Raw genomic sequence first — 21907 nt, forward strand, 5'->3', positions numbered from 1 at the left:
CATCTTTTTGATACTCATTTCCACTACAAAGAGAAAACTCAGGGAGTTGTAAATAAAGTCGGGCAAACTTGAAAAATCCTTTTTTTCCATAGATGTTCTTCAAGAGTTCCTATATGCTCAGATTCAAAGGGTTTTTGGGTTTGTAAATAAAAGGTAGCCCTTTATAGTAAGTAGTGGCAAGAGTAAGCAAGCCCACAGAAATTAAGTACACGGTGCATGTTAACTATCTAGGCAGCTGCTTTGCCTAGAAAACAGCCTGTTGTTTTCATTTGTCATCACTGGGTCTCAGGAAGCTAGGCCTTAGCCAGCACCTGATAATGATGGTGACGCGTGGTATCTCACAGCTGCCACAATTAGAAAGGCTGAGCCGTCTTCTTTAAGAAGCTGACTCACGTGGATGCTGTGTTGTGCGCTCTCAGCTGAGAAGGGGGTGGATCCTAAGTCTCTTCACATTGGCCACCTTTGGAGAAGGGGTAGAGCTTTCCTCTTTGATTGGCTGTAACAGTCCGTGGTGTTGGGTCAGGGGCGGGGCGAACTGCAGGGAGCCTGCCCTGGGTCTGCAGCTTCTGGAAGGGGTGGGTCGCGACGCAAAGGGTGGCTAGAGTGGGGGGGAGGGTGAACCAGAGAAGGGGCGGAGCTCAGCGGAAGGGGCAGGGTGTCTGAGAGAGGGGCGGGGCCTAGAAATGAAGGACATTCTGGACCAATCGGAAGAGCCGACTGTTCGAGGGACGGGGCTACGCTGGGTGATTGACGCTGAGGCCCATCCAGGGAGAGGCGGGGCCAAGGCCGGGGCCTGACTAAACCTGGAGACTCCGGTAGCCGAGGGGCTTCATCCCAGCTGAGGATCCAAGAACCGCAGGCTGCCACGGACCTCACAGCCGCTAGAGGTGAGTAAGACGGGCGGGAGCTGGGCTCGGAGCCCGCTGGGGGGCTGGGGAGGCCTCCAGGTCGGCAGCCTGGAAGCACTCGGGAATCGGTCCGGGGGCCCAGGCAAGAAATGCCCCTTCCTTGTCGTGCTCCCTTCGGGGTCCTAGCGCGGCCGACCCCGGCCCCTTTGGGCGGGCCCCGGCGACCGGGGCTGCAGGCCGACGCGCAGAGCTGTTTCCTCTTTGTGAGGCCCGGGCGCGGCGGCTGCCGTCTGCCCGCCCCCGCTGCGCAGCCTGGACGACCGGCGCGACTGCCACAACCGCGACCCCTCACCTCGGCCTCCCGTCGCACCCTCCGGTTTTAGCCAGTACCCCCGGTGCCGCCTCGGAGGCCTCGGGAGCCCCCTCTGCGGACAGTTTGGCCGGCGACTCCCCCCCGCGTCGGCTGCCCCGCCCCCACGGGCCGCGTCCCCGCCGCAGTGTCGGGGGCGCGCCCTGGGCTCTGCGCCGCCGCGGTCGCCTGGGAGGCCTTCCGTCCCCGCCGCTTCGCCGCCCCACTGTCCCCGAAGTGAAGTGCGAACTCCGAGTTGTGGGGCCGTGATTACGCCCTGGCGTGGCCGGTCCTTGAAAAGGGCCACATCCCGGGCTGACTGGCACTTGCTTCGGGCGGGGAGCTTCCTTGGCTTTTGTTTTCTGTCCAGCGGGTTGAACGTCCGCCTCTCCGCCCTCCTCCCCAGCTGACCCCTGAACCGAGGGAGGGGACCCCCGCTGGCCTGGCACTGGGCATGGTGCAGCTGTTGGATGGCCTTGGATCGTCCCGGACCCTCGGGCCGAAGCGGGCGGGCCGGGACCCCGCGCCGCCACCCGCTCAGCTGTTTCCGCCCATGTTTGTTGTGCCGAAGGAGGCTCGGCGGTGCCGCGCCCCGGCCCCTCCCTATTGGCCCGCGCAGTCACGTGCCCGCAATCAGCTGGGACCAGCCGTGGCCGTGCTGCCCTGCTCGCGGGGCTTGGGCGGCTGCGGGCAGAACTGACTCGGCGCCAGGGTCGCGGGGCCAGCTGTCTGCCCGGCGGCGAGCAGCGTCCTTCCTCTTGGCAGGTGGGAGGGTAGGCGTGCCCTTGCAACCCCTTTATTCTGCACTCGGTTCTGCAGGCCTATGTAGATAGATACCGTAGGACAGGAGTGTTACGGGCCTGTGTAGGTAGATGGGACAGGACAAAAAGTATTATGAACAGCAGGAGTTGGAAAACTGAACTACTACAAAGATCTGTTTAATCCTGACACCACAATTAATCCTCCCTTCAAGTGAGAGTCTGGGAAGGTGTACAGCTCATTTATTTTTAAACTTTTTCTGTTTACAGAGCCCTGTTGGTAATCTGAGGATTTTTATTCCAGGTCTCCTTGACAGATGGAAAACCTAAAGTAACCTCAGGCTAACCTTGTGTTCCTGGAAAATTAGACTTGCTAGTGAAGTAACTGGCGGTAATAGGATGTTGGCTAACTGCACAGTGTTGTAGCTGCGTTTCAACACAGAGGAAGCAAAACACATGAAGTGTTTCCAGGGTACATATTTGTGCCAGATGTGAAGTGCCTGGGTGGATTCTTTTCCTAAAAATTTATCGCATACTTGTACTCTTTAGGTAAGAAGGAAATTGCAAAATTTTGAATCTTTTCTCTTAAAGCTTTTACAGCTTAGTAAAAAGTCACAGACATGAATTCGAGTAACAATACAAAGTTAAATGTTGGTAAGTTATGAAATGAGTGTCATCAGCGTTCAAAAATGGGGCAGTGAGAAATGAAGGAAGGTGAAGTTGGAAGCATTCTTAAGTGGATTGGTATTGATCAGACTTGCAAATGGAAGAGACTTTGGGTTGCTAAAAAGCAGACAGAGGCCTAGGAGGAAAAACAGGCCTGGAGCATTTACAAACACTGAGATGGTGGCTCTTGTGCAATTTGGCACACAATGGGATATTTTCCACATGTCCCATTATCTTTCTGGGTATGTACTGGAAGACCAAGTAGAATGTAGTTCCTTGGAAAGGACCAATATCTACCTTTTTAGAGGGTGTCCTCACCCAGCTCAGTCAGTGCCCAGTACAGGCCTACTGGGTGACTCTTTTTTTTTAAGATTTCTAGGAACCATCTTACCTGTAAGAGGGAGATGATGAAATGTCCTCAAGTAAGTTATTTAACTTGACAGGGGAATTAAATAAATTGGATTTTAACAACTTTTCTAAAAAGATAAGTAAAATCCATGTGGGTTTTTCTAAAATAATATCTGGTTGGATCATTGAGGACTTTTTCCTAGACTTACTTGCCTTTTATTTTGTTCTCCTTAAGTGGTAGAAGAGAGAGAAACGTTTAGACACAATAAAAAGGGAAAGGAAATAAAGCCAAAATTAAGTCTAAAAAGAAATTAAATTAGCTGCTACCCTCCCAAAAACCAGTCCATGAGACATGAAGCTAGTCCTTAACTAATATTCATGAGATGGTAAAAACTTGAGTCCTAAATTTATTTGTGCCCAGGATATCATTTTCGGTTTTGAAGTGCCTAAATGGATATATAAATCAATATCAGCTTCTCTGGTAATCCTGTGTAGTAATGTCTGGGTAATGTAGGAACTGACCTCAGTAGCTATGACATGAACTTGCTACTTGACATCTGAATCAGGAAACCAGTTAAAGTATACTCCAGTCTATTCAGTTAGAGGCTTTTTTGACTCATGGTATTGCATCTTAAAAAACAGGAGATCTTGAATTTGTCTTGCCAAAGGACGTTTTGGGAAGATGACCAACTCAGATTGTTGAGCTGACTCACTGAGTTACATGACTAGTCTTATTTTCTAGAGATGACTAAACAGAAAGTATTCCGGAAATACAGTAAACTCGGAAAACATTTACCAACAACAAAGACATTATTTGAGGGTCCAGAACAAAAATATGAAAGTTACTGTCAAATGACCTGATACCACAACCAGAACGTCATTTGCTATAGCAAAGGAAAACTCGTTGGTACTGCAAAAGAATTAGTAAGAATAAAACACAGTTTTCTTATGTCACTGAAACCTTGGCTTGATGAATATTTTGTACAAAAATTGGAAAATTGGTTTTATGGCTCCAACTCAATTTATTTTCCTTTGTAGATTTTCAATAGAATTTAGTCACAAAACTCAGTATGAAAATAGTTGATACGATTTGCATTGCATTAAATGTTGATTATAGTAATCAACCCAATGCTGTTAAAAGTCCTTTGGGTCTTCTTTTCTCTGTTTTGGAGAGAGAAGAGACTGAAAACGAGATACACAAGCATGCTAACAACGCATGTTCCCGTTTTAGTGAAACCATTGCAAACCACAGCCTTCCCTGAGTGGCAGGTTCTTTTAAACCTTTCTGTACTAGGCTCCTGCACACTCAGTTGCCAGCAGGGGAGGTTTTGTACCTTGCATTTGCCCATCACCATTTTCTGGTACATTGGAAAAACTCTCAGTATTGGTGGTGTGTGTTTTTTGTGGGCTGTGGAAATGCTCTGAGGTAATTATTACCAAGGAAAGGTCTGTCTGAGAACTGGGTGTTTTCCCAACTGAGGGTCCTTAGAGATGCAAATCAATACCTACTGCTCTCCTCCTGTATTTTTAGGGCTGGTAAATGTGTTGTTACCTCCTTCAGGGAATTCTGCTTGCTAGGGTTGAATGGAACTGGATTATTAATTACAGGGAGGGCAAGTACCTATTTTAAGACCTAGAACTGTGACGCTAAGAAGCTTCAGAAGCTTTCTAACTTTTCTTTTGCTTGTAATTTCTGTCACCTGGTCACGTAGTTTTGCAGTAATTAACATGAGGTGAAGCCGGTTAATTGTTATTTGTTTCTTATCCTTTCTCAGCCTTGCTTTCTTCATCTGTAATATGAGAGGGAAGTTGGAGTGGGGAATGTTGAAGGTCATCCGTTTCACTAGATTTACCTTTATTTAGCACTTACTGTGTGCTAGGCACTGTTCTAAGAATGTATTACCTTCAATTAATTCTCACAACTCAGATGGATACTGATGAGGAAGGGGAGGATACCGTACCCAAAGTTTACGCCAGAGCTGAGATTTGGACATGGGCAGTCTGACTCAAGTTCAAGTACCTGGGCTGCGTTGTTTAAATTCTGGGAGTGAGAAGAGAAGGAAGCTGAAGCTGGGTATAGATTATCTATGTTTACAGTTTTTCATTGTTGATCTTCAACATGCTGGACTGATTACAGAAAGTTAAAGATTTTAGCTAGAAAATCCATGAAGAAAAAGGGAGCAGGATTAAATTCACCTTCTTCAATACTTCTCTTGACCCTTGAACCTGAATGCCAACCAAGTTTACTTTTTTTTTCTGAGACTTTCTTTCTAAATGAAAAGTTCTTTTCTGACCAAATGAGTTTTTAAGTAAGGGTCAATACACTTTCTGTCAATAGCCAAACAGTGAATATTGTGAACTTCGCAAGCCATAAGGCTTCAGTTGCAACTGCTCAAACTCTGCCTTTGTAGTGAGCGAACAGCCAAGTATAAATAAATAGGTGTGGCTGTGTCTCAATAAAACTTTATTTAGGACACTGTACATTGAATTTCATGTAATTTACATGTGTCATAAAATACTTTAAAAATTTTTCCCCCTACAATTTAAAAGTGTAAAATTCTTAGCTTGTGGGTAGTATAAAAACAGGTGGTGAGCTGAATTTTGCCTAAAGGCCCTAGTTTACTGACCCCTGCTTTTCAGAAAAATATTTAGCAATGAGCCAGACTAAAGAACAAGATACCATAACATTTAATACGTGTATATCAATACCAGCAAAGAACAAGTGGAATTTGCAATGAAAAACAATACCATTTATATTAGCATCCTAAAAAATGAAATACTTTGTAATAAACCTAACAAAATGTATACAAGATCTATATGAGAAAAAATACAAAACACGAATGAAATCAAGAACTAAATAAGGGGAGAGAGATTTCATGTTCGTGAATAGGAATACTCAATTTTGTCAAGATGTCAGTTGTTAGGAAGACCTGTATCTACTTGATCTGTAGATTCAATGCAGCTCGCAATCAATATCCCATGTTACCATGTGAGTATCAACAAACTGATTCTAAAGTTATAGAAACCAGAATAGCCAACACAATATGAAGGAGAATAATAAAGTTGGCAGATTGACACTGCTCAACTTCTAGAGTTAACTGTAAAGCTACAATGATCAAGATAGTATGGTATTCACAAAAGAATAGATAAATAGATCAGTGGAACAGAGTAGAGAGCCCAGAAATAGATGCACGTAAATATAGTCAACTGATCTTTGGCAGAGTAGCAAAGACAATACAGTGGAGCAAAGATAGTCTTCTCAATAAGTGGTGTTGGGAGAACTGTACATCCACATGCCAAAAATTGAATCTGGAAACAGATCTTATACCCCATTCACAAAAATTAACTCAAAATGGGTCACAGACATTAAAATGCAAAACTATAAAACTAGAAGAGAAAATCTAGATGGTAATGGCAATGACTTTTTAAATACAACACCCACAGCATGATCCGTGAAAGAAATAATTGATAAGCTAGACTTCATTAAAATTAAAAACTTCTCTGCAGAAGACATCAAGAGAATAAGAAGACAAGCTACAGACTGGGAGAAAATACTTGCAAAAGACATGTCTAATAAAGAACTGTGATTCAAAACACGCAAAGACCTAAAACTCAACAATAAGAAAACAACCCAATTAAAAAATGGGCCACAGAGCTTGACAGACACCTCACCAAACAAGAGACACATACGGAAAACTGTATGAAAAGATGCCCCACATCATACAAGTATGTCATCAGGGAAATGCAAATTAAAACAATGAAATACCACTGCACACCCATTGGAATGGCTGAAATCCAGAACACTGACAACACCAAATGCTGACGAGAATGTAGAGCAACAGGAGTTCTCACTGATTCCTGGTAGAGAGTGTGGTGGTTTCTTGCAAAAGGTAACACACCATATGATCCAGCAGTTGCACTCCTTGGTGTTTACCCAAAGGAGCTGAAGACTTCTGTCCACACAAAAATCTGCACGTGGATGTTTTATTCATAATTGAATCATAATTGCAGCTTTATTTATAATTGCCAAAACTTGGAACCAACCCCAGTGTCCTTCAGTAGATAAATGGATAAATAAACTGGTACATCCAGACAACTGAATATTATTCAACACTAAAAAGAAATGAGTTGTCAAGCCATTAAAAGGCATAGAGGAACCTAAAATGTATAAGTGAAAGAAGCCAATCTGAAAAAGCTACATACTCTATGTCTGTATGATTCCAACTACATTCTGGAAAAGGCAGAAAACTATGGAGACGTTAAAAAGGTCAGGGGTTGATGGGGAGAAGGATGAATAGGCAGAGCACAGGAGTTTTAAGGCAGTGAAAATACTCTGATACCGTAATGGTGGATATGTGTCATTATATGCGTCCATGTGTCCAAACCCATAGAATGTAAACAGAGTGAACACTCATGGGAACTGTGGACTTTGGGTGATGATGATGTGTTGGCATAGGTTCATTAATTGTAACAGATGGAGCACTCTGGTGGGGGATGTTGATAATTAGGCTGTGCATGTGTGGGGGCGGGGGACATATGGGACAGCTCTACCTAATAGTTGGCCGTAAACCTAAAACTGCTCTAAAAAAATTAAATCTCAAATTTTTAGAAAGTCTTTTTTAGAAAATTATTTTATTGACCAGGCACAACTCAAACCAGGAATTATATAGTATATAGTCCATAATGTCTAAATTTGAAAAGAATACATACTTTGTTTTTCATGGATTTCTGAAACAGAAAAATCTGGGTTTCCTTTTTGTGTTTTTCATAGATCCTGTTATTTTTTTTTTTTAATTCTGTAATAAACTAGAGGTCCTAAAAATGTGATTGCTTGACAAGAATCTCCTATTAAAATAGAAGTTGGAAATGTTAGGTTGCTAAATGTGCTATTTGTTGAAGGGGGGAGGAAATTGAAAACAATTACTAAAATATGATCTATATATCGTGTGTGAATTTCACTTATGTTTTCAACCTGGCAGGCCCTTCACTGTTTCCAGTAATTTCAAATAAGCTAATAATAGGCTGCCAGTTAAACAACCAAGTTTGGTACTTCTCTTATTTCAACCTTTTGAGGATTTTAATAACCTAGAACTAAGAAAAGCTAGTACCAAAGAGGCTTTATTTATAAAATTTGGGAATGGTACTTATAAAAATTAAGATCATGAAATGACTTTTTGCTTGAAAGTTGAAAAGGAAGAAAACATCTTAAAGCTTTAACGGTGATAAGTTTGGCCTTAATTTTGGTTATAAATTTGAACTTCCACATTGTTACCAAAACATGCACGTTACTACGTAGGGACACAGTAAGATGCCCTCAGAATCAAAAAGAGAACATTAGTCAGCTCACTCAAGATGTTTTAGAAAAACTGTGGCTGAACAGATTTGGGACTTAGATTCTTAGTCCAAGCAAGGTGTTTAGCATATCTAGGAAATATTTTAGATGTAAAATTGTCAGGAAGTAGGTTGTCTGTGGCTGGGGGTGGGAGGAGGGATTGACTGCATAGGGGTTTCTGGAAATTTGGGGAAGGAGATGGAAATATCCGAAAGTTGGTTTGTGATTATGGTGGTACAACTTTATAAATTTACTAAAAATCATTCAGTTGTGCACGTAGAGTGGCTAAATTGTATGGTATGTAAGTTACTCCTTTAAATTTTGTTTTGTTTTGTTTTGTTAAGAATCAGCAATATTCTAGCCTGTCAGGAAAAATGTTTCAAAGTTTGTGGTCTCTATGAGCTCTTGCAAAGGGATGGCTTAAGCACATGCCTTTGACCTTATTTTTGTAGCACTATCTAATTTAGCACAAATGTAGTGGCATCTGTGATTGTATGTTGCATTTAATAATACTATACATGCTCCCTGACCACAAAAGGTTTATCAAGAAGTGTGAATTTGAAGTAAGATGTTGATGGGGTGTCGGGAGGTATTGCCAAATTTGCAATTTCTTTTAAGAAATTGCCAGGGGTTTCTTTTTCTAGTTTAGGAGAGTGTGTGATTGGAATTGCCACCAGCTAAGATAGAAAATACAGGAAGATTGGCATAGAGGCAGGAGGGGTACATGGTAAATCTGAGGGAGAAAGACTGAATCGGGCAGCCCTCTGGTCACTAGCGAGTGAATGGAGTGGAAACACCTGGAACAGGATGTAATTCAGACCCCAGCTCGGCCAGTTTCAGGAAGTCATACAATCTTTATTCCTCTACAAAAGTGGGGTAATAAATACCTACTTTAGAAATTGTCAAGATAAAATGTGGTATGTAAAGTGCCAAGTGTAGTGTTCCATACAGTGTAGACACTAAATAATTATTAGGCCTGAGGCAGAGTTCATTATATATCATCCAGCTTCAGAGAAGCCTGATTCCGGTATCATGTCTTAGCTTTTTAATGACCTGCCCCATTAAATAACAAAGTGGCATTCTGATGGATGCCATCCTCTTGAGAGTTTGGATAATGTAAATCAGTAGTAGATTGTGTTTCTAACCCTGCAAATCAAAGGCTTACCACTGGGAACTAATGACACTGCAATGGTGTCTACTTCCTGAAGAACTTTGACAGCAAGTGGTGTTTTGCTGGCTTTTGCCAGATTCCATGGCATTTCTAGCTTATCTCTTGGCAAATAAGAGTTTCCATATAAAAACTATATTTTTCAGTTCTAATAAATAAAGCTAACACTACATTTTATATACATATATATAGTACTCTGTAAATGGCAACCACAGCTACTAGGAATGGTGATTCTGCGCTTATATTTTTGGTCTTGAATGAATCGTGTAATTGAATCCAATAAAAATACTTGGATAAAAGAGGGAAAAATAGACTGAATTTGAAGGAGGGAAGAGAAAGCATGCTAAATCTATGTACCCCATTTGGGAATAAAGAGCTTACCTTATCTAGCAGCAAGGGTCATAGCTAGAATGTTGCAGGCAGAAGGCATAGGGAGAGTTCATTTTGAATCGAGCACATTTTCCACAGTAGCATTGTGTCTGCAGTGGTCAGTTCCAAACATCTAGTTACTCCTGCATTGTGATTGAAATAAATTACTATGTGAACATTGTATTTTAAAAGTTTGAAGGAAAATTGGTAATGTGTCGCAGAAGCCCAAGCTGAGACTAAATCACTGCACAAATACTAGTTTTCAGAGAAATACAGAATATGAGGATTGTGTCTTAAAGAGGCAAGACTGTAAAACTTTGCTGTTGATTCCTTTCTGTAAAGAACAAATATTAAGAAATATGACCAAATCAATTGCTCATAGGGGCTCTGAATGCTTTATTTATTTACATCAAGAGTCATAAACTGCAGAGTGGAGACTGAGCAAACCTTTTGGGGAAAGTTTCAGCTACCACTCAACTCTAGTCAGTTGTTGCCATATGAGAATACATGCTCCATGTCGCCACGTCTCCCCACTGTTTAAAAAAAGGCCCCAAATACAGGCTCTTTAATGAAATCTCTCAATTTTTTTGTTAAGAATAAAAAGCTGGGGAGTGGCCAGTTTGGTTGGAGTGCGGTGCTATTAACGGGGTTGCCAGTTCAATCCCCACATGGGCCGCTGAGCTGCGCCCTCCACAACTGAATTGAAACGACAGCTTGACTTGGAGCTGATGGGTCCTGGCAGAACACACTTAAATAATAAAAAGTTAAAAAATACATAAAAAATAAAAAACAGTGTGGGCCAAACAAAACATGTCCACATGTGTTTTGTGAGGGAAGGGTTATTTGTTTCATTTACCGCTATATCCCTATGCCACCAAATGAATTCAGCCTGTAAATTTGTAATCTCTGACCTTTATGTATGTAACAGTATTGTGTTCTTAAGCATCTGGAAAAAGTAATGCTATCCTCTTAAAGGCTGAAACAATGGGCTTAAGTAAGTCTTACCTATTGCTGTCATTTTGCAGAAATGTAATCAGAAAGCTAAATGTAATTTAAGTCTTGTGTTTTTACCCAGGGTTTATTCATTGATGTTCTTGTTAGTGCACTAGTTTTCCTTTTAGTAGCTATAAATGGTAATTATGGTTACCATTTGTTTTTCATTGCTTATTAAACTTCCATATCATAAGGTTTAATGGGAGTCATAATACTCTTCATGACAATGCCATTTCTGATGGCATTAGGACTGCCTAATAGCTGAGGAAGTTCACAGATGTAAAAGGAATGGAACTTCCTTTTTAATTTGTAATGGGATGTCCCCAAATTGAAGATGACAGTGGATTCTTATTACAAACATAGATTATAGGTTTCTTTTTCATAGTGGCAGCTGTATCAGCTCTGCATGCCATTTTAAAGACATGTAATATTAAATATTTAAAACACAGGAGCTGAAAAGGAATAAATTCTTTTTCAAATGAAAACTTTAGTCCATTCTTGACTATATCTAGATCTTTAAAAATACTGTTTGAGGGGATTAATTGCTGTGAACTTAAAGAGTTACATACATTCAGTCTTCTCACTTTTGAAATAGTTAAGTTTAATTAGCCTTGTTTCAGAAGTTGGATTCACAGCTTTCCCCTCAATATTTCAGCACTTATGTGACTTACTTATGTGACTAATTTAATTTAATAAATTAGTACAATTTATTAAATATGTAATAATGGTTTGGCTTTTCCTTCTTCTGTGTTCCTGTTTTCTTAGCCTTACGCCCAGCCTGGGCCATCTTGTGTGCCACCTTCTTAGAGAAGGCATTGCAGGGTAATGGAAGAAGTTTGCCTTTGAATTGGGTGAACTGTATTCCGTTTAGGACTTTCTGTGCTTGAAAGCTGTGTAAACTCTGACCAGTTACTAACTTTGAAGTGGGGGTGACAACCTCACAGAGTTACGATGATGTTGAAATCAGTGCAGCACCTAGTACAGTTCTCCACAGACTCAGCCTTACTGATGTTGGTGCCATCACCGTGTGGTGTAGATGCACCTGGTGACCAGAAACCCACTCACTCCCCCCATGCTCTCAAACCACACTACCCTCTCGTTTTCTGATTGCCCCCTTTCTAATCCTGCCTGATCATCTCACTCATGCCCCACAAGTCTTTTCTCAAATTACACATACTCAGCAGGCATACTTAACACTGACGCTCAACCTGTTTTCTCACCTCTTTGTGCTTTTCATCGTTCAGTTTCTGGTATTCTACTTTCTTCCTATTTTTTCCATACCAACCAAAAAAGAAGTGCTACCATTCCTTTTCTGCCTAAGCATGTTTATTTCCTTGGCTCCCTGCTTCTAAAATGTCCTTAGCTTGCGTGTGCCTGTTGTTCAGTGTATGGACGTTGGACCCTTTTGCTCAGAGTCAGCTATCTCACATGTTGAGTAAATGGTTCTCTATGACCCCCGCCAAGTAGGTAACTAACCAAATGTTTTACTCATAATGCATTTCTTTCCATTTGCTTCTAGGTTTTTAGAACTTCAACTATAAAAATGGGCAGAATTTTCCTTGATCATATTGGTGGTACCCGTCTGTTTTCTTGTGCAAACTGTGATACGATTCTGACCAACCGCTCAGAACTCATCTCTACTCGGTTCACAGGAGCCACTGGCAGAGCATTTCTTTTTAACAAGGTTGGTGGGAAAACCAGATTCGTTTCTTAAGTGGGTTCAGTGGTGGATATTTTTGACAGCAGTGCCAGAATATCCCTCAGAGCTTGGAGAGACCAGGAAGAGTCAGAATGAGAGCTGTGATCTATAGAAATAATTGCCCACTAGCTTGTCTTTGATCGGACCTCAGGAAGACATTACTAGAATGTGACTTTTAATCTTGGAAGTATAAAGACTATTATAATAATGGTGGTCTCCATTCAGAAAACATTCATTGTAAGAATTTGATGACTTCACAGACTATGGAAGAAGGGGCTGAGACACCTCCATACCCATGTCACTGATTTATCTTTATAGAGAGATAGTTGTATTAAGCTCTTATAGCTTAACAATGCAAGTGAATAAGAATCATCTAACCAACTTCCCTTGGCTCTAATTTCTGCTCACCAATCATCTTTCTGATTATGATTTAGTTTATTACATCGGTTTGCCAATGGGAAGAGCGTTTCCTGATTTACAAATAAATGTCTAGTCTGCCTGCTTGTGTAATTTCTGCCTTGCTTTGAAATTGATGTGATTTCTGCCTTCTGGAGTTTGTGTAGTAGCAAAGTTGAATTTCCAAATCTTTTAGGCTAAGGAACAGAACTAGTGCAAGGGTATTGGCTCTTAGAAGGTCAACTAGACTTCCCCAGTGGACACCCCTCTGTTCCATTTCAAAACAAGTTTTTCTGTCAAAGAATTGATAGTGTATACCCCCTTGCTCTTTACTTAGGTATGTAGCAGGGGTTGGAATACTACGGTAGGACGGTAGACCAGCTGCCTGCCTTTTGCAAATTTAATGAAGCACAGCCATGCTCATTCATTCATGTATTACCTGGGGCTGCTTTTGTGCTACAACAGCAGGCTAAATACTTACAACAAAGACCATGTAATCCTCAAAGCCAAAAATATTAACTATCTGGCCCTTTACGGAAAAGTAAAGTATAGAGGATTGTTTGGTGTTCAGAATCATTGGAAATTCTTCACTGAGTCTTTGAACCCACTTGAAAACGGTATATTGCAATGTATGATCTATCATAGGCGTAGTCTAGCCCAGTCATATATATAAAATGTATTTTTCAGGAATAAATTTGGCAAACTTTTTAATGTAATACCTGTTGTGTGTTAGGTTCTTTTACATTGGTTGCCTTATTTGTACTCATCATTGAATGGTAGATAATAGCAGTTGGACACAAGCCTACATTTCATGACTCTAAGTCAAGGACTCTTCACTGTAGTGCAGACAAGGAACTGATAGTATAGAGTGTGGCTTGGAGAAATACAGTAATGCATGATTGTGATCGCATTAGATGTCCAGTTGTGATTCCAGAGGTTTACCTGTCCCAGCAGCTTTTAAAAAGTAGCTCTGGGGAAGGGTATTGACTAAAGTAACTGCTGTTTGCTTTTCTGAAGTTGCTGTTATTGCACCAACCAAATATTGTGTACTTTGTGGCAAACAATTGACATGCTTTTGCAATTTTGTTTTCACATGTTTCTTAGGTAGTTAACCTGCAGTACAGTGAAGTTCAAGACCGGGTCATGCTCACTGGCCGCCACATGGTTCGAGACGTGAGCTGCAAAAACTGCAATAGCAAACTGGGATGGATCTATGAGTTTGCCACTGAAGACAGCCAGCGTTATAAGGAAGGCCGTGTGATCCTGGAACGTGCTCTGGTCCGGGAGAGTGAGGGGTTTGAGGAGCATGTACCATCTGATAACTCTTGAAGAATAAGAGATAACGCCATCTTTTCCCAGGTCTCCTTCACTGAAAACAAAAATCTACTTACATACACTGTCACCTTAGCATCAGAGTCGGATTCATGAACTGCGGAACAAGAGGTTGTGAGCATCTAAGATGGAACCTTTCTTTCTTTCTTTTTTAAAATTTTCTATTTTCCATCCAACAGCAGTGTGTAGAGAGAATATTATGCAGATGCCGTTAATTTTTTTCCCCTGTTTACATCGTGAGGCAGAATAGTCTATCTGCAGCTACATGGTGGCTATGTGAGGAAAAAAATCTGGGCTAGTAGAGTGAAAAAGTGTGTTTTATGTACATTTTGAAGGGAAAATGTGTCAAGAGCATGGTTTTTAAACTTATTTGGGCTTCATTTTAAAACTTTTTTTTTTTTTAAACCCAGTTATTTCACTTGATTTGTTGGCCTCAGAGAAGAGATCCGAATTTGTGACCAGAGCTAAAGGTTCAGTGTCAGTATGGCTTGTGCTGGCCATTGTGCCATATTCTTGTTGGAGATGAACCGTAGCACCAGAGCTCATTCTTCCTTGTCAGCCTTGACCCAGAGATGTCACCATTCCTAGTTATGTCACCACATAATTGGTGTTGATTGGAAACGTCCTGAAATGGGGCAGAACTGCTTGGTTGTCTTTTCCATGTAACTTAAGCATAGTAATATAAATAAAGTAATAGTTGGATGTTTTTGGTCCTGTGTTGCTTTTAAAAACACCTTTTGAAAGAGTAGAATATTTGGTAAGTGATTTTCGTAGTAGTGTTTCTTTTCATCTCTTAAAGCTAAATTGACTGTATATTACTTTGTTTAAATTAAAACATGCTGTTTAAACCCACAGTGTTGTATTTAGAAAACAGTTGAACAGAATGTCAATGTGCGTTCATGCAGAAAGCTTTTCATCTGCATGTGTTCTAAAAGAAAGGGGGAAATTAAGCAGCTTATCTAAAAATACTGCTTTGCAAAGCATTTCAGCCTGTCCTCAGTTTTGTGTTTCAGGCTATCCTCTGTTTTGCGTTGATTTTGACAAGTCTTTAGAGCCTAATAGTTTCATCAAAGGACTAGCTCTCATAAGCATTGTTTCCTCAGATCTTCCCTAAGAAATTCAGCTTTTGAAATTGAAACTGTACTTGGTCCCTTCAAATAGACAGGGATCAAATTTGACTCAGGATGTTATTTTAGCCCAAAATTTACAACATTATGAAGTATTAAAATGGAAATGTTTCTTTATCCAAACTATTTCTAGATAGTCTAATATGTTTCTAGTAGAGTAAATACCATTAAAATCGGCTAATTTAAATGAGTGAATGGATGTTTGAGTTCTCAATTTCTAGGTCTATGTTTAGAGAGGAAATTTGCCTCAATTAGCAAAATCTTCCTGTCGTTGATATTAGAAGTTTCCTCTAAGTTCAGTTAAGTTTCTCTTATTTGCCTTTGGGCCCTTGGTTAGAGGTATAGGGACCTGATTAAGTAGGTGTATAATACTGCATTTAGATGAGTGGACACAAATTCTTCTCTTTCACCATGGTCTAAATCTTTAAGCGTTAAGAAACAGCATTCATTCCATTTCTTTTCCATACCGGCCTTTGATTATATGCAGATTCCCAGTAGCATGCCTTACCTATATAGCACTATGTGCATTTGCTGTCACAATAAAGTATATTTTATCTTGCATTGGTGCAACACTGCTACTTATTTTCCACTGATCCTTGTCTAGTAATCATCTCGTCTTAGTTTTTATCTATGAGCTTGTCTTCATTTGGCAGCCAGGTGACATTCTGGCTTAGTTAACTCTACCTAATTTACACCTGGAGATATTGAATTTACCAGTATTAACTTCCCTGAGATGATTTTGCCTCAGATGCTGACAACTACAGTTTCGTATATATGAACAAATAAAATACCCTATTGCTTGGGTGACTTTTGAGGTGACTTCGGCAGGTACCACAGCAAGCAATATGGAAGATCCATTCAGATTGGATTCTTTACACAGAAGCAAACACATTGTTCATGTGAGATGGAAGACCGCTAATGGAAATGATCTTGCTTTCAGATGGAAAGGTGAACCAAGTGCAGGGGAACATGCTGCATAGGAAGTGGGTCACTGCGGGGGGTACAGGTTAAGTGTTCTCCTTAGAAAATTTTAGAATCCTTCCTCGTAATTTTAGGTGACAGTGACTGTAAGCTGTTTTGATCTTAACATGAGTGCTTTTATTTAAAAGGACCTTAAAATGAATACTCTGGGTTAAATTTTTGTTAGCAATTTTGTGATGATTTAAGTGACAATTGTGAGGGGGTGCTTTGGGATTGGATTTGGCAGGATTGGGAAACTAATGATTACAAAATACTAAGAGATGTTTATGATGATTCATTTCCACAAGTTATACAAATATCTCACAGTTTAAAAGTATTTCCACTAATTGCATGTCTTACCAGCTTCCCAACTGGGGCCATATAAAACCCAAACTCTTACTTCTAATCTAGGGAAGCTGTGAATAGGAAACAGAGCAAGATTAAACGAAAAACTGTTAGGCTAGTACTTAACACTGATATGAAGAGATCTGTTATAGAAATAAAGCCAGAACTAAGGAGAAATTAGGGTGGGTACACATCCTAAATTGGGTGTGAAATGTATGGCTTCTTTATTTTAAAATACTGGAACTTCTATGTTTAGGCATAAAACGTACATTCCAAAGGCACAACGCCAAAAGGTGGTGTGGTCCTGAGCATTGCTTTACATATTTAGGTGGTTTTTAAATCATCTGCAGTTTGACCACTTGGGAGTCTTGTGAATAAACCCCCATTCCTTTTCCTAATACTGAATTGGTCTCTGAGGTAGAGCCAAGAAGTCCAGATTTTTTTTGCCAAATTGCAACGATAACCTATCTGCTAATTCTTGAGAATTACTATTCAAAAGGTTATTCAAATTCAAAATACTGCATGGTTGTGGTGTTAACCAACCTGGTAAAAGTAGGTGTTTGTTACAAGAGGCCCACAGCTAAGAAGTGTAAATAAGGAAAAACAGATTAATTTGATTTGCACCTGCTTATAAACTTGACTTAAAAATGGATAAGTATAATACAATAGTTAGATACACTTTTAAAGAGAGGCAAAGTCTCTAGGAAAGTTTCTAGACAGATCACTAGACTTTAAAGACCCTGTCTTCAATGGTGACTGATCAATTGGCTGTGTGACTTTAGGAAGTGTGTGATTTAACCTCTGAAACCTAGTTTGCGCAAGTAGGAATTACAGAAACAAGCCCTATCTTAAATGATTGTTAGAATATAGTGAATATTTGGCCTAAAAGCCTGTTAATTATTATGCAAATATATGGGATACTTACTCTTTCTAGTACTCCTGATAAACAACCCTTCACAGTGTGTTCATGCAGAATTCATCAGCCTGTGTTTTAAAAGGGGAAATGAAGCAGTTTATCTAAAAATACTGCTTTCCAAAGCTTTTCAGTCTATCCTGTTTTGTTTCAGCCTATCCTCAGTTTGCGTTGATTTTGACAAGTCTGTAGAGCCTAATAGCCTTCACAGTAATCCAGAAACCTGAAATTTTGCTCTAGAGAATGACCAGAATGCTTTCAAAGTTCTTTAAATTCTTACTGGTCTTGATATTTACTGTTAAACCTTTAAGCAGATAGGGCATGAAATCTGTTTATCAGATGTTACCATCTTGACCTTTTGCCGTAAAGGATCTTTCATAATCTACTGCAGTAGACATTTTGCTTTGCTTTCAAAAATCATCAAAGCTCCTATTTTTCTCCTACCATGGAGCAAAAGGAAGAAAGATAAAAGGTTCATTGATTACAACCTCAATGATAATGGAAATAAGAAAAAAAAAGCCTCTTTTCCTCCCAAAGAATCCTGCAAGAATTTCCACTAATATGTATTGACTAGTTACTTTTCATACTAAATTTCGTTTCTCCTGTGTTTGTCTCAGCCTATTTCACACCACTGCTATAATACTGTTAGTCTAGTTTTCAAAGAATCCTCTAAGATTGTGAGAAAAGTGGTTTATATACCAATTCATCTCATCTTAATCCTCTGCCGGTTTACCCTAAAGAAGAACAAGTCATCTCTTGTCCTTGGACTTAAAGCAAAGACAAATGTAACCTAATAATTCAAAAAAACATCCAGAGCAAAGCCCAGCCTTAAAAAGAGGTATTTGTGTTCCTGAGGATTGGCCAGAGGTTTTCAGGGATGGGTGCAGTTTGAGAAACCACTCTAGTGTGCCCGAGTCAGGGGGCTGGCTTATCTGTTCTCCAGAATTTCCTCCTCCACCAACTGTTGAGTCACCATGGAGTCCCTCACTACCTACTTCTCAACTAACCCACTCTCTACCTGTAGCCTTCCCAGGAAATAGGGGGCAAAGTGGAGGCCTTACTATGAATGCGTGATAATTCCATGAGTGTCCTCTGTCCCTAGCTAAGCCATATCCCTTCCCCCAGGTTCTAAGCCAATTGAAAGGTGCTCGGAGGCATTTCTAAAACCTTCACTCTGCCAGAGAATAAAAATTTCAGTTCCTAAGTACGTCTTGGGTCCTGTTTTAGAGGAGGCTCCTTAGAATACAACTTTTAAAGATTCGGAAGGGGTATTTTTAAGGACTTGAGTAATGAGTAAAACACTTGAGTGGTCCTGCTGAAGTTTACACTGAAGAAAAAATATTTTTTAATATAAAATCAGCTGGAACCCATGCTACCAAAAAAGTACCAGTAGATGGCATGAGTATGCAAGAAACTCAGTCTTAACTGCCAGCCTGACCCGTGTTGGAAAAGAAAATCTGGGGCAGTTTGTTATTGTTGCTGTTAGCTGGCTAACCTGAAGTGAGATGATTTTACTCCAATGAGGGGGAGAGAGAGAGAGAGAGAGAGAGAGAGAGAGAGAGAGAGAGAGAGAAAGTCACGGGGAGGGGTCAAATGAAATCATGTGAGAAAATGCAAACTGCGAAGTACAAATAATAGTACTGCTTCCAGTTTTTGTGATGTCATTTTTTCTGCCATGTTTGTTTTAGTACCTAAAGCTTTAGCTTACACAACTTCAAAATTTTTTTTCCAACAACTGTGTTTTGATAATTTGCTTTTATTTTGATGCTGACACCCTGAGGTCAGAAAATTAAACATCACAGTGTAACTTTGAAGTTAGTTAACTTCTTGAAACCTCATTTCCTCAACTGTAAAACACAAAATAATTTTTAGAGAATGTGTGAAAACTTATAAACCATACAATATTCTAAAAATATATTCCTATAAAATGAGTGAAGTTCAGTGAGTTATTAACTAGCATAGGCTCCAGTTGCTAGAAAATATTTGCTCAATCATTTATTCAGCAATGCTTGAGGGCATTTTAAGAGTGTCAGGCAATATGGTAATAGTCAGCAACACCTGGTACCTGCTTTGCAGCGGCCATGAGAGAATGTTTGCAAAGCCCAATAAAATCCTCAGAGCCACTATATCAATACTGAATGTATTCCTGCTGCAGGAAATGAAAGGCATTCAACATGGGGGTGCATAAGCTCATGAAGCATAATAAAAGGCCTTCATTCTTCCAGCAATTGATTATAAATTTGAAAAGAAGCCACCTTCCAGATTACGTGAAAATAACAGAATTCATCTTTCCACGTGCAATGGATTCTGAAATTGGATTAACCTTATATTCTAAAACAAGCTTCATCTGTCTCCCTTCCAGAAGCAAATACAAATCAACATTTTCAGGTCACGTGGCAGCAAGAAAGAACACTGGCTCACCTCTGACAGCCAATGCCAAGTAGAGGACTTACTTCCACAACAGAGGTGGGCAGCCAAGGCTCCGAGCCTTTGCACAAGAAACATCCCAGGTACAGTGTTCTTTAAGTGGGCTTGGTGGGGGAGGGAGAAGAAAAGTGAAGGTGAAAGAAATGTACATTCATAGGGTCTCAGATTTAGGCATTGTATGATTCATGATCTCAGACTGCAATGCTTTCGGATGCCAGACAGTTCATTAAGGAAAGTGGGCCTGATGTAAGACGATTGAAAATGGTGGTTCCAGGGTGAAAAGGGAGAGACCACTTAAAGACAGTCACTTTCAACTTAAAACAAAATAGCTGGCCAAACACAGCTTGTTCTTTGGCTCCCAGGGCTCTGGTTTATATCCCACATCTAGGCCAACCTCTCATTTTAGACATTTGGAAACGAGAAGGCCAGGAGAGGGGAAGTGACTGAGCCAAGTTCTCACTGTAAATAGCAGAGAGACTTCGGGGTGAGGCATTTCAACACAACTGAGTGTGCTCAATGCCATTCACAGTTACCACGTTTTCAAAACAGCCTTGGAAGGAACAGCCTTAAGAGCATGGATTCTGAGGCCAGAGGGCCGGTGCCTGAATCCCAGCTCTAACACTGTGCTGTGGGGCAAGTTTCTTACCCTTTCGGTGCCTCAGCATCGTTACCTCTAAAATGGGGATAATAATATGGCTACCTAGGGCTGTTGTGAGGATAAAAATAAGTTAACATGTGGAAAGTGCTTAGACCAGTGACTGGCCCAAAATGTATGCTTAGAGGTCAAGATCATACAACTTTATTTAGGGTCTCTGTTGTGTGCAGGTGAGAAGACGTGAGGGAGGCTTGCCTGGAATAGGGAAGCTTTCCTACTGGCTGCTACACCTCTGCACCAACTGCTCTACCTCCCCTGCAGACGGGGCCACAAAGTCCTACCAGGTCACATTCCTGGCCCTCCCATCATTGGCCCCCCACTCCTTGCTTCCCGCAAGGCCCCACCTGCCTCTGCAAAGCTTCATCACACAGTTCCTTGTTCACCCTTGAAAAGTGACATACTTCCTCTAACTCAATGCGCTGTTCAGTTTGCCCTCTGACTAGGATGTCTCCCTACCCAGTTCTTTGCCTGACATATGCCTCCTTGTCCTTGAAGACTGAGCAGCTCTGACCACGTGTCTCTCTGTCCCGCCAGTATGGGTTATGTGCTCCTCTACCTTCCCAAGAATCTTCTGGCTTACCTCTTAGGTAGCACTTGCACACATTGTTGGGTAATTATGTATTTACTGATCTATTTCCCTTTCTAAGTACAGTTTTTAGTCCAAACCAATTTTTATCTGTAAGTCATCAGAGGCTATTACAATATCTGGTACAAAGTGAGGTAGTGGTCAATTCTAAAGCCCAAGCCATACCCAAGACCAATTAAGTCACAATCTCTGAAAGTGGAACAGGGCATCAGTATTTTTTCAAATTTCCTCAGGTGATTGCAATGTGCGGACAAGCTTGGGAAGCACTGAAGTAGAGTTAACGGATGTAGGATGGATGGATGGATGGATGGATGGATAATCAGTTGAAGTTTTGAATAGGAGAGTACCACGAAGAGAGAGCAAGAAGTGTTCTCAATAAAAGAACCACATAAAAGCCCAGAGATGACAAGGTACACAGGAACTGATCGAAGATAAAAAGGTTGTGAGGGGAACGACTTGCCATGCTCAGGAATTTGAATTTTATGCTATAGGTAGATGGAAATCATTGAAAGATTATAAGTAGAAGAGTGAAATAAACATATTTTTTTAGAACGCTAGTTGGCAACTGGGAGATTTTATTGGAGTGGGGAGAGGCTGGAGGCAGGAAAAAAGGGATTTTTCTGCTTCACTCTCCTA

At 40.7% G+C, this 21907-nt stretch overlaps 1 protein-coding gene across 3 annotated transcripts; it reads left to right on the forward strand.

The window, feature by feature from the left end:
• The first annotated feature begins 709 nt into the window (after positions 1–709).
• Positions 710–15946, forward strand: YPEL5 (yippee like 5). 3 transcript variants are annotated; one of them, XM_074331844.1, is made up of 4 exons: positions 710–887; positions 2260–2504; positions 12351–12515; positions 14031–15946. In XM_074331844.1, the coding sequence occupies exons 3-4, from the start codon at positions 12375–12377 to the stop codon at positions 14253–14255; spliced, it is 366 nt and encodes a 121-aa protein (XP_074187945.1). In that variant the 5' UTR covers positions 710–887; positions 2260–2504; positions 12351–12374; the 3' UTR covers positions 14256–15946. The 3 variants fall into 3 exon arrangements, with proteins under 3 accessions (XP_074187945.1, XP_074187944.1, XP_074187946.1); XM_074331843.1 differs by lacking the exon at positions 2260–2504 and having other exon boundaries at positions 717–887; XM_074331845.1 differs by lacking the exons at positions 710–887; positions 2260–2504 and adding an exon at positions 1832–1962.
• Positions 15947–21907: the final 5961 nt, after the last annotated feature.

Source organism: Rhinolophus sinicus, linkage group LG05 (genome assembly GCF_036562045.2).
Source record: "Rhinolophus sinicus isolate RSC01 linkage group LG05, ASM3656204v1, whole genome shotgun sequence".
NCBI lineage: Eukaryota > Metazoa > Chordata > Mammalia > Chiroptera > Rhinolophidae > Rhinolophus > Rhinolophus sinicus.

Bases quoted from the DNA above. Each gene is read 5' to 3' on its own strand.
- YPEL5 (XM_074331844.1), top strand. From the start codon at position 12,375: ATGGGCAGAATTTTCCTTGATCATATTGGTGGTACCCGTCTGTTTTCT. The intron at 12,516-14,030 runs GTTGGTGGGAAA...CATGTTTCTTAG, and splicing joins GAGCATTTCTTTTTAACAAG to GTAGTTAACCTGCAGTACAG.